At 35.9% G+C, this 14,140-nt stretch overlaps 1 protein-coding gene across 1 annotated transcript in view; it reads left to right on the top strand.

The window, feature by feature from the left end:
• DGKB (diacylglycerol kinase, beta 90kDa) overlaps positions 1-14,140 on the top strand; it is a 327,543-nt gene that overhangs the window by 229,603 nt on the left and 83,800 nt on the right. The window contains exon 22 of the mRNA XM_010577640.1: positions 13,282-13,372. Coding sequence (XP_010575942.1) covers positions 13,282-13,372 — 91 coding nt within the window. The remainder of the gene's footprint in view (positions 1-13,281; positions 13,373-14,140) is intronic.

Raw genomic sequence — 14,140 nt, forward strand, 5'->3', positions numbered from 1 at the left:
TCTTTTAAATCTGAAATTTGTATTTCAAATCCTACGCGTGTCTTATGCCACCTCTCCTACCAGCTAAATCATTAATCCTATGCTGACATTTGATTCAGCCTCAGCACCATGATACATAGCTGAAAACTGATGGGAAGAAGAAATATTCTAGTATCTTCCCTTTCTCAGACCAAGCCTCTAAACAACAGAAAAATTGCATTACTGTGAGGTAAGAGTCATCAGGACTTTGTTATATATTGTACCATAATAATTTTTACTGCCCCTTTGTACTTGTAGACTGATGCAGAGGAACTACAGAAAAGCTAAGAATTGCAGCGTATACTTCATCCTAGTTCTTCACTCAACATTAAAATGAAAAATGATGGGTAACTGTGTGCTCTCAGTTGAAAAGCTGAAAAATTGTGGTACACCCTATTTTTTTTAAAGCATGTCTTTTGTAGTCGGCATGCTAAGCTTTTACTTAAGAATTTAGTATATGCTGTTGTGAAGTCCCAAGCAGAAGATTCTACAGACTGTTTCATACATGATTTCTCTGAGGTTTTTTGTTTGTTAAGATTTGGAAAAGTTCACTTGCCCTTTCTCGGATGTAATATTGTAGAACTATATTTTATGGTTTTTATTACTTTTCTTCAGCCCTCAAAACTGTATGGCAGAATACATTTTGAAGACCTGTTTTAGATGCTAGGCTTTTATACTTTAATATACTCTTAAGATTTGGTTTTTGAAAGAAAGCCAAGCCTTCAAGCTAAATTCTGTGAGCTTTATACAATGACGAGTGTCACTGGAAGTGTTACCTGCACTTCTCGTGTAACTACAGTGAACTCTGTGAAGCAGCACTTTATGTGCTGATGATTTGTATTTCCTTAGTGATATGTTCACAGTTCAGGAAAAGCTATGCATGTATGTTAACAAAACATGTGCAGCTGACGTTTTATGTATGTCAAATAACATGTCTAGATAAAAATATTGTGCTAGTCTAATATAAGGTTTGTCTGTTGGTTTTGTCTTTTTCTTGTTACGTTTTTAATTCAATCTATACAATGATTGAACTGGAACAAATGATAGAGTAGATATAGATGAACTTTCATTTAAGAGTGGCTTAATTTGACTTAGTTTAGATCAGTTAGAAAATTATTAACTAACCTAAAATTACGAAGTTTCATACTGAAATAGAGTCCCAATTCTGCAAGCATTGAAGTGCTTCATTTTATCTCTGTATATAGGAGTAGCTACTTTGATTTCCATTTCTTAATTTAATAGCATACACCAATCTGTACTTGTGTGTTTAAGTTTAGAAAACCGATTAAACTGGTGCAATTTTCAATTCAACCAGTCTTTGGAATCCTGCAAATTTGAAGAAATCAGATCAGTGCTTCCAGATGACAGTATCCTCATTGACCATGTTTGATTCCCTTAACAAGTTTAAGTCCTAAAGTATTACCGACTTTAAAGCAAAGAATGATTGCTTCCATTTGTCTCAGGAGCTGAAAAGCAGTGAGTAAGGATGAAGTTCAAAGACATCTAAATGGGGGGGTGTTGGGTTTTTTTCCTCGCAAGTGAAGTGCATTAGGAAAGAAAACAACAGCTGGTAGCATGGAGCTGTGAGAGATTTTTAAAAGCTGGGGTGAAGTAGTGATTAGAAATGCAATATGGAGCTGTAGTATAAGACAAATATAATTTAGGCAGAAGCACAGGTCTAATTACAAGGCTTACTTGATAGCTTAGAATCACCACCCATAAAGGTTGATTTCTCATCAGTTCTTTCCCTGCTAGACATTGGTGGTAAATTTACCATTCCTGTAGCATATGATTATCCAAAAATTAGAAAGGCAGAGATTTCTTGAAGTGATCTTTGTGTATATCCCTGTGAAAAGGGTCTCTGTCTATGGACTTCCCCAGAGTGGAATGTATATAATCACCAGCACATTCCATAGAAGGCACATAGGGAACCATTTTACAGATTTATTTTAAGTATGCTTTTGAAAATTAATCGATTTCTTCTTGATTGCATGTATTTTAAATTGTAATTGAGCACAGGGATTAAAAAACGTGTTCTCACTACAACATTCTAATAAATGAAACAATGACATGCGGGGTACTTAGGAGTTATTTGCTAATAATCCAACAAGATTTTTGGTGGAATGACTCTTGGTTGCATAGCTTTGTACAGAGGAGCAAAACCACTACACTGTTCTTAGCTTTACTCTCTGCCTGGCAGCCTGCCTCATCCTTTAAGGTGCTGTTCAGTGTAGAAAGTTTTCTAAATTTATATTTTGAAGAGTAAGGTGGTAAGTAGTTATAGTAGTAGAATTTATTATTTATACAGCTACCATGTGTATTTTCAATGTTAAGTCCTGATTTCTACAAAGTAAAGACCTTCTGTCACTCTAAAAATGCATTCTGAAGTCTCTGCACATTTACAGAACAGCATTTTTAACCACAGCTGATGACTGCGTTCAGTTTTGACGGGAAAAAAACATTGCCTAAAAATATAGACTCACAAATATAGCATTAATTGTAATATTTTCAGGTTTCTAAAAAATCGGTAGCCTTTTAAAAACAAAAGGCATCCCATCCTACCCTACAAAATAGAAAGGAATGTACTCTTATTTAGTAACTGTGAACTGTTTCACAAAGAGAATGAAGCTTGGCCCATGTGTTTTGCGTGCCTGTCCTCTCCTGAATGGTCTGCACCTGAGAGCTGGCAGCTCTGCTGTAACCTTTCTGTAGGAGATGAAGTAGCATAGTGTCCATGCGTTTCCTGGAGAGAAAGACAGGTTATATGCCTATTCGAAAATTCCTAGAAGATGAGACTAGAGAGAAGGGACAGCTTATGTTGCCTTTTTCATTTAAGGTGCTACAGGGAACATAGGTGGTGGACTGGGTTCAGATCTTGGGCTCTTCTGTGGCAAGTCACTAAAAGCCTTAGGTATAAGGATGCTTAGATGCCTTGTCCCACCTAAATACTTGTAAAGGTATGGGGTTTAAATTCTCTTTTAGCAAGTAAAATGAGGAATAATGATATTATATTTATCTTGTAGGGTTTGGGGGAAGGGGATCTTTCCTTCTGTCTAGCTGTAAGTGTTTTGAAACAAGACAGGTTTTCGGTTTGAGATTAGACAACTCAATATAGGACTCAAAAAGTGTCTATGTACACATGAACTAGTTGTTAATGCTCTCACTGTAGTCAGTGGAGAGCCAGTTATTTCTCTCATTGAAGCCTGGAGAGCAATTCTGCTTACTCAGGCCTGGTGAATCACACCTTCAGTTCCATTGAGTAGATGTCTTTTGTCTTCAATGGGAATACAACTGTCTACTTCACAGGTAGACAGATGCATTGACATGCCTAAGTATGGTGTTAAACTGAATTCTAGGCAAGCCGTCCCATACTTAGAAGTGGTCTTATCATAAGGGTGGAATCGGGAGGCAGTGAAGCTTGAAAAGGGTGAGACTTCCTAAAGTCATAGACCTGCTCTATCAGTAAAAAAAGAAAGTTAAAATCCCGTGAATCCCAGTCAGACAGGCAGAGTCTGTCCCCAATCCTGTCAGGTTTAAATATTTCTGGAGGGATCCTAAGGAGAAAAGATTTTGTCAAAGATTTTTTCCTACACAGACTCTGATGTTTTTCCTGTGTGTTCACAGTGGAGCTGCGTGTTGTTTCCCTTACAGCATTTGATTGCTTACTTCTTTTTTTTTTTTTTTCCTTAATCTCCTCATTGTGTCCTACTTGGGGAATGGTATAAAGCATGGTGTTTCAAGTATTTTAAGGGAATGGAAGGATTTTTCGGCAAGAATTGAATAGCAGGATTGAGATACTTCAGTTTTTCAGAAGGAGTTAAAATATTGGGTACAGAAAAAGATTATCTGATTACATATAATCACCTGCATTACAGGGAAACAAAACTGGTTTATGTGTTTGTTTGTTTTCTAAAACAGAGCTACAGTTGTGCATGTGAGGCAGCCAATGAGGAGTTGCTCCTTGCAAACCTGTCCCTGAACCTCTGAACTGCCTTAACAATGATCTCATTAATTTAAGTACTACTCAGTGTCATATCTGCTTTTACGTATCTATATTAGTGGGTAAGGGGAAGGAAAATAGTTTTATTTGTCTGACATAATTTAAAGATAAAATGTGAAGGTCTATGACCTTGCTCTGAGATAGTAGGTCTATTATAACACATACAGAGAGGGCTTTTTGGTGTGGGGTTTTTTTTTTTTTCCCAAAAAAAGAGCTTTGTTGGTTCTCTAGTATGACCAAGGCTGGTAAATGTGGAACTGTTTATAGGCTTTATTTTTGTTCATGATAAAAAACCTCTTCAGATTAATGAGTCATTGGTGCCTCAGCATCTGCTCCCAAGACTGGAGAATTTGAGAAAGAAACTGAGGAGAAATATGAGGATAAAAATAAGTAAAATGTTAAAAGCAGGAATCTTCATGATGGGGAATGGTCACAAAGGATTTAAGAAGTGTTACAGGAACGTTCATTTAATGGAGCAAAATGACAGATAAATCACAGATACAATGAAGATAATTTTAAGTAAATGTTTTGAGAAACTAAACTGTGGGTTTTTTTGGTCTTACTAATAACTGTTGTTAAAACAGAATCTATTCAAAAGCAAGTGTCAGAATTCCTTATTTAAAACAGATATTTCTATCACAGATTAGAAACCGTACCCTCTTACATGGAGGAATATCTTGTAAACTGTATCAGTCAGGTATCACACTGTTTTATAATAGCTGGTTTTTATACCAGGTGCTGTAGGTTAACCTCCTGTAATTTGTCTCAGTTGAGTGTACCACTTTTCTATAACTCTAGGAGAAATAGATTATCTTTTTTTCCCATGAACATCCTGTTGCATATTGGCACAAAACAGATCCAGCCTGAGGCACAGCTCAAAAGTCACTGAGTTCCTCCTGCATTATAACACCTAGCATATACTCTGAGGCTCTTAAAATTATTGGAGTGTGTTGTTTATATTTCAATATGGGCATTTTTACTTATATTTTAGGATAAGATTCTCTTCTGTATAGATGTTAGTAGTAGGCTTCTCTCAGCTGGAATCTGTAGTGTAAGGAGGGTATGTGAGAAAGGCATCACAGTTAATCTAATGAGAACAGGTTTCATAGCTAATAAGTGAAGAATGTGGGTTATGGATACGATTATCATCCTGGTTTTGCTCATGTTTTTTCTGGTAGCTCTAGCAGAGGGAGTGCTTCCAATCTGGCTACTATTTCTCTCAAAAACCTAGACAATTTACATTCTGATCACGAGCCCAGCAAAATCAGGAAACAGTGCACAGACCTCCGGTGCATTTGTTGCTTCTTTTGTCTGCAAATATACAGATAATAGATGATGTTCAGGAACATCAGTACCTGTCTGGAGTGTGTGAACTGACTGGTACTCATGGCTGCACTGTCTGTACAAATATTTCAATCCAAATGCATAGTTGGAGCCTAAGATAAGAAGTGGTAAAGGGTGGCAAGACTTTTATTAGGAGAAATAGATAATCCAGCAAAGAAAGTAAGAGAAAAGAGGAAATATGCTTGGGACCAGAGACATAAGAACATAAAAATACCTATCCAGTGTCAGCCAAAAGGTTATCTAGCCAATAAGTCTAAAAAGAGAAGAACTGGGTAACATGGAATATATTTCTTTATTTGTGGTGCTTTTGTTATGTGGACTTCAGTGGCTACTTCTTCCATGAAGCCCTCCAATACTTTTTGAACTGATGTAAACTTCTGGCATCCTGTTGCAAAGAGTTTAGTATCTTAATTGCATGCTGTGTCAAGAAACCTTTTGTTTGTTGTATCTACTGCCTCCCAGGTCCTTCTCATCTGTCTTAGCTTTTTCTTGGGAAAGATGCTGAATAGTCATGCCCTGTTCATCCTCCCTATGGCATACATGATTTGAGAGAACTCTGTTATATCTCTCTTTTATCATCTTTCTAGGCTGAAGAGTTCAAAAGGTGTTCAATATTTTGATTGTCCCCACTTTCTTTCTCCGTAATTTTTCCAGTTCTATTATACTCTTATCTTTTTTTTTTTTTTTTTTTTTTTTTTCTCCCCCCCCCCCCCTTTTCCCCTTTGGGGAAAGGAAAACAGCATATAGTATTCAGCATCATAACACAATTCCTGCAAATGCTATTAAGCACTGCTCCAACACTTCATTCAGCTATTGTAAGCCCAACTCTTTGTCCCTGAGAACGTATCATTGTTTGTAAAACTAGGATTGCTTTTTATTTTCCTCTATACATCACGTTACATTTATCCACATTAAAGGTCATCTACGTTTTTTATATCCCAGTCAGTACTGTGAGGCCCTTTTCAACTCTTGACGATTTGTGTTTATTACTGAAAGTGGTCAGAGTGAACAAGGTGTCCAGGAGTGGGCTCTTGGACAGATGTGAGAGTACAGCTGAAGGCAGGACTAGAACTGAACAGGCAAGGGGGAGGGATGGTAGTTACAGCTGTAACAAACTGCAGACAGTTTGGAGAAAATCAGGCAGAGAGCTGGAGAAGTGGGACAGGCAGGTGGACAGCAGAGATTGCAGACCAGCTGCATGCAGAAGTGCAAGCTACAGGGCAAAACTGTGTTACAAAGCGTGAGAGAAAATGGAGTCAAATGCAGCTTTGCAGCAGTAGGACTAATAAATGTCAGGAAGAATGATCTCAGTATTACTTAATGGTATAAGCTTTTATGGGGTAGCTTTCCAACTACAGGTGGTATCATTGTATGATAATGTGAAAATTTTATTTATTGTGTAAAACTGGAACTGTTTAGGATTTTAACTTTTCTGCACTGATCTATACAATCTCTGCTTATGCTATGTGCCATAGGAGATTAAAACTTAGATTTGCCATAAGTACAGTTGGTAATGGAAAAAGAAAAAATTGACAAAGATGTCTCTATTAAAATCATGCCAGTCACACATAAATCTCTTATGGATGTGCATCTCCACTGGCTATTTCCTTACCTTTGCGTATGATTCATTATAAAGCAGAACAGGAATTATATGATTGTTAAGACAGAAGTGGAAAGAAAAGAAGAACATTAGAAAAAGTCATACATTCTTATTAATATATATTATGTGCTGCAATGAAATCATTTTTACCAAAGTATAAAATTACCTAGATAATAGATCTATGAACAGTAAGAAAAGATGGAAAATATGTTGTCTGTTGAAAATTTCTGTGAGAGGGATAGGACTTGATAAAAATATTCTTTATATTGAATTGTAAGAAGTATTAAAATATTTTTTAGCAACTGAAGTTTTATTTATTTTATCAGATATTAAGTATTTATTTAATTAGATAAAATCCAATGTATCAGCACATTTTATTATGAGAAATACAAAGTACAATCACCATGACATACAAGCTGCTGTAAATTTTCCTTCACTTGCTCTTGAATGTATGTCTCACAGGCTGGGACTCAGTAAACCAAAAGCAGCAACTTCAGAGACACCTTAGAAACTTTTTTTTCCCATACAGACTTTTTCCCCCATACATTGGGAACCAGCACTAGGGCTTCTGTGTTGCTGGCGTTTTTTAATGCAATACAAAATTCCAACCTCTAATAGACACAGCCATGGATTAACATAAACAACATTTTTCTTTTTTTTTTTTTTAAAAGGGGTAATTTTTCCTCATAAATTTGGTTAATTTTTTCCCCCCCCCCCCCCCCCCCCCATATTGCTTCATGGTGTAAATGGCCACAAACTGAATTAAAATCATAGAATCATAGAATGGTTTCAGTTGGAAGGGACCTTTAAAGATCATCTAGCTCCAACCCTTCTGCCAGGGGCAGGGACACCTTCCACTAGATCAGGTTGCTCAAAGCCCCCCCCAGCCTGGCCTTGAACACTTCCAATGATGGGGCATCCACAACCTCTCTGGGCAACCTGTTCCAGTGCCTCACCACCCTCATTGTAAAAGAATTCTTCCTTATGTCTAGTCTAAATGTGCCCTCTTTCAATTTGATAGAATCATAAATAAAATAAACCTTCCTTAAAGCTAGATTATTCCCAGCTGTATACAACATGGAGTTTTACACTGTTCTCCGAAGTCTCTGGTACTAACCACTGTCAGTGACAGAATATTGGAACAGATGTTCATCCTCTTTGCCCAGCATGGAGTTTCCTATACTCCCAATTTCATTTTTAGACCTTATTATCCGTATTTTCAGACTTCAGAAATATGTGATTTTACTTGGGTCTCCTTCAGGATTATTTTCTTTTTCTTCCCTTCTTCATTTTATCATCATTCTTCTTTCAGCATTGCAGAACTTCAATGCATTTTGAAATTAGGTTCCTGCCTTTTTCTCATTCCTCTCTTTCTTGATTCCTCTATTTTCCCTGATTATGATCTCCTTTTTTTTTTTCACATATATTTGTCAACCACTTTCTCCCTTTGGACTCTTCACAGTTTCTCCTCTGTGAAAATACACCTCTGTCTGTCTCACACTACCTTTTCTGCGCTCTTCTCTGGTATTTTTGATTCCCTGCAGAGGTGGTTCTGCACCTTATTTCACATTTCCTTGGAACAGAGGAGAAAAGAGTGAACAAGAGGGAAAAGGGAGCCAGAGAAACCTGTTCCTTTTATATACTTACCCTGAATCTGTGGCTCTGAGGACCTTCCAGAAATGTTGTGAATGAGATGATAAGCATCCACTCTATATGGCTTCTTTCCTACTTTTCCTTCCCCCCACCTCCCATGGGATTTTTTTTAAATTCGTTACATTCTGTACGCTGCTGTTCATCAATACTACTCTTAGAATGGGAGCTTTATGCTGGAAACTGTATGAGTTTATGATACAGACTAAGACCAACTCTTGACACTCACTGACAAACAAACAGTATTTCTGCAACATAATTGGAATACTTTAAAAAAAAAGTTTTCAGAAGGCAGTGCTTAGGAATTGTATTTTGAGAAACAGTATAGTTTATGGAGGAAATCAAGTGCTGCCTGGCAGTGGAATTTTAAAGGAATTTACCTTGGAAGAATTAAGAATTCTAGTAGTTTCATGGGTAAAAATCTATATTTTGTATAGGTTAAAGGTTAAAAGATGACAGAATTAGAGACAAAAATTTGTTCTTTCTGTGCTATATGAGAATATTGAAAATATAGCTTTCCCAGAATTTCCAAATGGTCATAATATAGTTAAATTCTGTATGTATTTTCATGCAGATGGCCGGAGGAATATTCTTGATGCAAGGCCATCATTGTGGTAAATTTAAAATCTCTGCTCTGAAAGTGTAGCTGTATTAAAACAGTTCAAAGTGTATGTTATCAAACACACTTAATATAAGCAAATATACATGTTTTTCTCCAGTCATTTTCAAAAATGGTCGAAGTATTTCAGCTGAAATTTTTTAAAAATTGCAGTCAGAAATTTCCTGATGTAGAATTTTTTAGCTCAAGTCATTGAAGCTTGACACTGCATCATTAAAATAAAGTAGAAATAAATATAATAAATATAAATAGTAAATATAAGAAGTATAAATAGAATGTGGTAGAAAGTGTGACAAACTTACAAATGTAGCAATAAGCTCTTGTCCCAACTGTAGACCCTTAACACCAGAATATTAATTTGTTTCTTAAATTTAAAGATACTCCTGTTTTATTGTCATGACCTTTTATTAGCAGCCTATAGCTGGTCTATTGTTACGCACGTTCCGACAGAGTGTGCATACTGCAATGAAGTATAGATGCTCTTCAGGTGTAGAATAAAGTAGTTACTATTTCCATATTTAGATACAGGACAATTTTTCAGTGACATGCCTTGTAATTGCTTAATCAGAAAGGTTATATAAAATAGTTTTAGCAGTAGGGGGGTTTCTGATTAACTGATAATGGAGCAAACCCATATCACAGACTATTTTGATCATTTTGCCTTGATTACCAAATATTAGCCTGAACTTTTCCAAGAAACATATCCAAGTTTCTAAGTCTGATATTTATCCACAGTATAGAAACGCTGTAAGAAATGGCGGTATTAGCCTTCCCATACTGTCTTGTTTCATCCCTGTTTACGAAGATCGTTTTACTCACTTATCAGAAAATTGACCAATACTTGAGGGTGTGGAATACCGCCAGCATAAAAGGTGTTTAGGCTCTTGGAAGTACAGTTTTGTTTTGTTGTTCCTACATCCATAGGCAGTATACATTTTGACATTCTGTAATCCAATAGCAGGATTAGATAGGTCAGCCTTTAATCATGATTGATGTTTTATTTATATTGTATTTTCAAACACAAAGTTGTTTAAGAGTTTAACTATGCACTTTGAAGCATATGCAAAAACACTTTCCTGTAAAATAATCTATTCCTATTCCAACAAAATCAGTGTTGTAAAGAAAAGTGCTACTGTATAGCACTTTTTTTTCTTACTGAAACAGACTTCATCTTTATTTCGGTCATCTCTTATTAAATGTGGGAACATGTGTAAATTATCAGCTCCTCTAGGAGAGGGAGAAAAATAGACATAACAGAAGCCTGTGATTCAGTTTCTTACAGTTTCAATGCTGCAAAATTGTCATTAAATATGTATTTGTTTACCAATCTAAAATTTACTTACACCATTGTGAAAGAAATTAGAATGGCCATGAGAGTATTTTATTAATCTTCTAAATGGACTCTTCCACTATTTGCTGCTGTCTTGATAAGCAGATAAGCTTCACCTGTTTGAAAGAGGAATGCAAGTGGAAGATATGAATTTAGAGATTTTTTTTTAATATTAGAAAAGTTAGAATATTTACTATAAGACTGGTCTTGCTTATGGAAATTTTAGTATAATTTGTCTTGATTTCTTTAAGTTTAACTTTGTATGTATACGAGAAGTCGTAATACAATATTCTGTTCAATAAAAAATATAGTGCATTTGAGTAAGAACAATGCAATCTAATCTATTTCATGGCTGGTAAAGGGAGTTAGTAAATCCTTTTGAAAATGAAGAATAATATTATTTGTATCTACATCTATCTTTGTACTGGAAAAGCTGTCAGGTAGGTTGTCCTTCTATCCTTAAAAACAGAGATATAGTCAACTAGAGAAAGGAGAACAGGCTCACAAGACTCCATTTTTTGGCCTAATAGAATCTTATAAGGTATAATACAATGACAAGAAATACATCTACCATCAAAACTTCACCTGATAAACGTACTTAATCTTCTGTCGTATAATTCTACAAGGTTTTGATTTATAGATCGAAATTTTCTAGTAAACCTTGAATGCACTGACAATGCTGGGTTTTGTTTGGCTGAACTCAAAACACATGAATTTGACACAATATATTCTGAATTACTCTAAAATATATCTATTTCATCTTTGTGCAAGTCAAAGAGTTTTATTATATACAGTGCTAATAAGTCAATTTGAAGCAGGCTTTTCAATAAAGGAAAAGAAAAGATGCTTCATTTGGGGTAAAAATAACTGAATAGCAAGAGGAAGGGCTCTCAAAGGAGAAGATGCAAAGGCTTGTTGATCTTACTCAATAATAGGATCAAAAGCAATGACAAAGTATTTTTCTGAATACTTACACCAGGTTTTGTTTTTGGTTTTTTTTCATTATTCATAATCCCTGTGTAGAAAGTAGCAGGAAAATAGCTGCATCCAGATTTTCCAAAGGGACCCAATAGGAATTCAGGACTTTTTTCACATTTGTTTGGAAATTAAAGGACTCTACATTTCTTTGTATACATTGGCATAAATAGAGCAGTTGATCCCAGGTCAGCATGTCAGTGTACTACCTAATCTGCAGGTATAGAAGGAACATGCATCACATCACTTCCACTCACAGACTTGGAGTCTGGAAGCTGAATCTGGTCTGAGCCCTTCTGGCTGTTGGAGCTCTTTTGAGAATATGCCGTTTATCCCAGAGCAGGTTCTCAACATTTGTTTCCAAACATTTTCAGATTTTCTGTGAAAAAAACCTTTGGAAATGCCTGTAACTTTTTCACCAGAAATGTGTCACTTTCTTATTATTCTTCTGTTCCCCACTCCGTGCAGGCTGCCAGGTTGGACATCCTCACACACCTCTGGTACTGCACCAGGAATTGCTGGCTCTCACGCCAGCAGGTTTCTGGGAATGTCCAGTACTGTAGTACCCCTTCTCCCTTTGTGACTTTAAGAGCCATTAAGTCGACTTTAAGAGCCTCTAAGCAGACTTTTATGTGTAATTTGGAATAAGTACTCAAGGGTAGGATTTGTACTTTTGCTGACATGTTTGACAGTCATCTACATCTGTGTTTCACTCTTCTCCACTTCTAGCTCATGCAAACTCAGTCATTTTCAAGTTCCAAGCACACTGTGCTGTGTCTGTGTCAGAGAACAGTTTATACAAGTGGATGAACTGTGTTCATATCTGATTTCTAAGTGTGAATAATGAATTCTAATTCAGTGTCTTTTTTTTTTCAGTTTAGCTTCTTGTTTTGTTACAGAATAATAATTACTCATGAGAGTTCAACAAAACTGCACATACTTATTTGAAATAGTACTGCTGCTGTCATGATTGTATTTAACAGTATGCAATAAATCTGGTAAAACAGAAGTGCAGTCTTTATGTATTTAAGAAGAAAAAAGTGTAATCTCTGCCTGCTGTCATGTTAAACTAAGCAATTTACTAGCATTATATCCGGTTTTATTTTTCTGTAGAATCTGTTAATGAACTTCAAGATGCAGGTCCCATCACCCATTTAAAATGTGTCTATGAGTTAATTACCTGGTAATACAGCTCTCCTACTGCAAAATATCTACAGACTGTTAGATCTGGAATTTTTATTTTCTGTGAATATCTCATCTGTCATCATGAACAATAAGCATTTACCTTTACCTTTAGCTAACTTAAGGCAAGCTACATTTTGGTCTTGGCTCTTCTTCATGATGGGAGTGTCCTGCTTGCACATTCTAGTACTCTGCGGGATAGAGATTTTAACCATGAATCAGAAATCGTATAGTAGGTGTAAGACAAGAAATCGATACATTTTTCTGAGGCATGTCACTGGTTAAGTGACAAAAAATATTCTGATAGTCACTGAAAAAGAAAAGTCAAAGGTACATTTGAACCTGTCAGTTCAACACATTCCTGTTATCCCTTTAGGGGATATCATACAACTTGACACCAACATTTAAGCTTTGAAAATTATGAGCTCATCTATTTCAAATGGGATGTCACATGTTCCCAAGCCTTTGCCATTACTTATAATGGAAGACAGGATGATCACTTTTGTCACATATTGATAGTGAATAAGATCTTTCTTTTTTCTTTTCTTTTTTTCTTGTTTCAGAATGAAGAACAAATTTTGGTATTTTGAATTTGGCACTTCGGAAACTTTCTCAGCCACCTGTAAGAAGCTGCATGAATCTGTAGAAATAGAAGTAAGAAACTAATTGTTGCCTTTATCCTTGAAATGTCACTAGTTTGGCTGAAATGCAGGGAGCAAGGGTGCAGAGTGCCTGAATCCAACAAGGCAAAGCAGTGCACATCCTTTCGACCCTCTATTCCAAAATATTATTTTTATCGTGTCTATTTGTAGTGTAGCCCTGCACACTAGAACAAAGTTCAGTTTGATGATTAGTGAAGTCTTAATACAGTAGACGAGGTCAGGGGTGAAATATAACATTAGAAATCAATAGGGAGTGTGACTAGGTCAGATGGAAAAATGAAAGACTGTTGGAGGGAGTGAGAGCTGCTGCAGGATTAAAATAAAAAAAAAAATCTTATTATTTCTAGGTCCCAAGTTTTTATAACCTTTAAAACTCAATTCCTTAAAATTGTACTTACTTTCCTGAATAAAGGTTAAAGAATATATATTTTTTGGAATCATTCCCCTTCATTAAATAGCTTTTCTCTCTGCACAAGGGGTCATCTTTCCATTATACATTGAACATTAACTGAAAAGACACAGGATAGTTACAGACAAAATGGGAATTTAAAATAATGTGCCACTGCTACTTTGATGGCTGATAGAATAAGTGGCTACATTACATAAACTGTTTGGGGGGCTGATATTCATAAATAAGTAAATGAAAGATGTGAAATGACTGAAGGTACAAACCTGAGAATTTAAGTTAAATAATGAAATCATTTCTCAAGAGGATTATAGTGCTTTTTCTTTCCAATAGTAATGAGAAACTGCACGTATC

This window comes from Haliaeetus leucocephalus, unplaced genomic scaffold (assembly GCF_000737465.1).
Source record: "Haliaeetus leucocephalus isolate CR32 unplaced genomic scaffold, Haliaeetus_leucocephalus-4.0 Scaffold566, whole genome shotgun sequence".
Classification (NCBI taxonomy): domain Eukaryota; kingdom Metazoa; phylum Chordata; class Aves; order Accipitriformes; family Accipitridae; genus Haliaeetus; species Haliaeetus leucocephalus.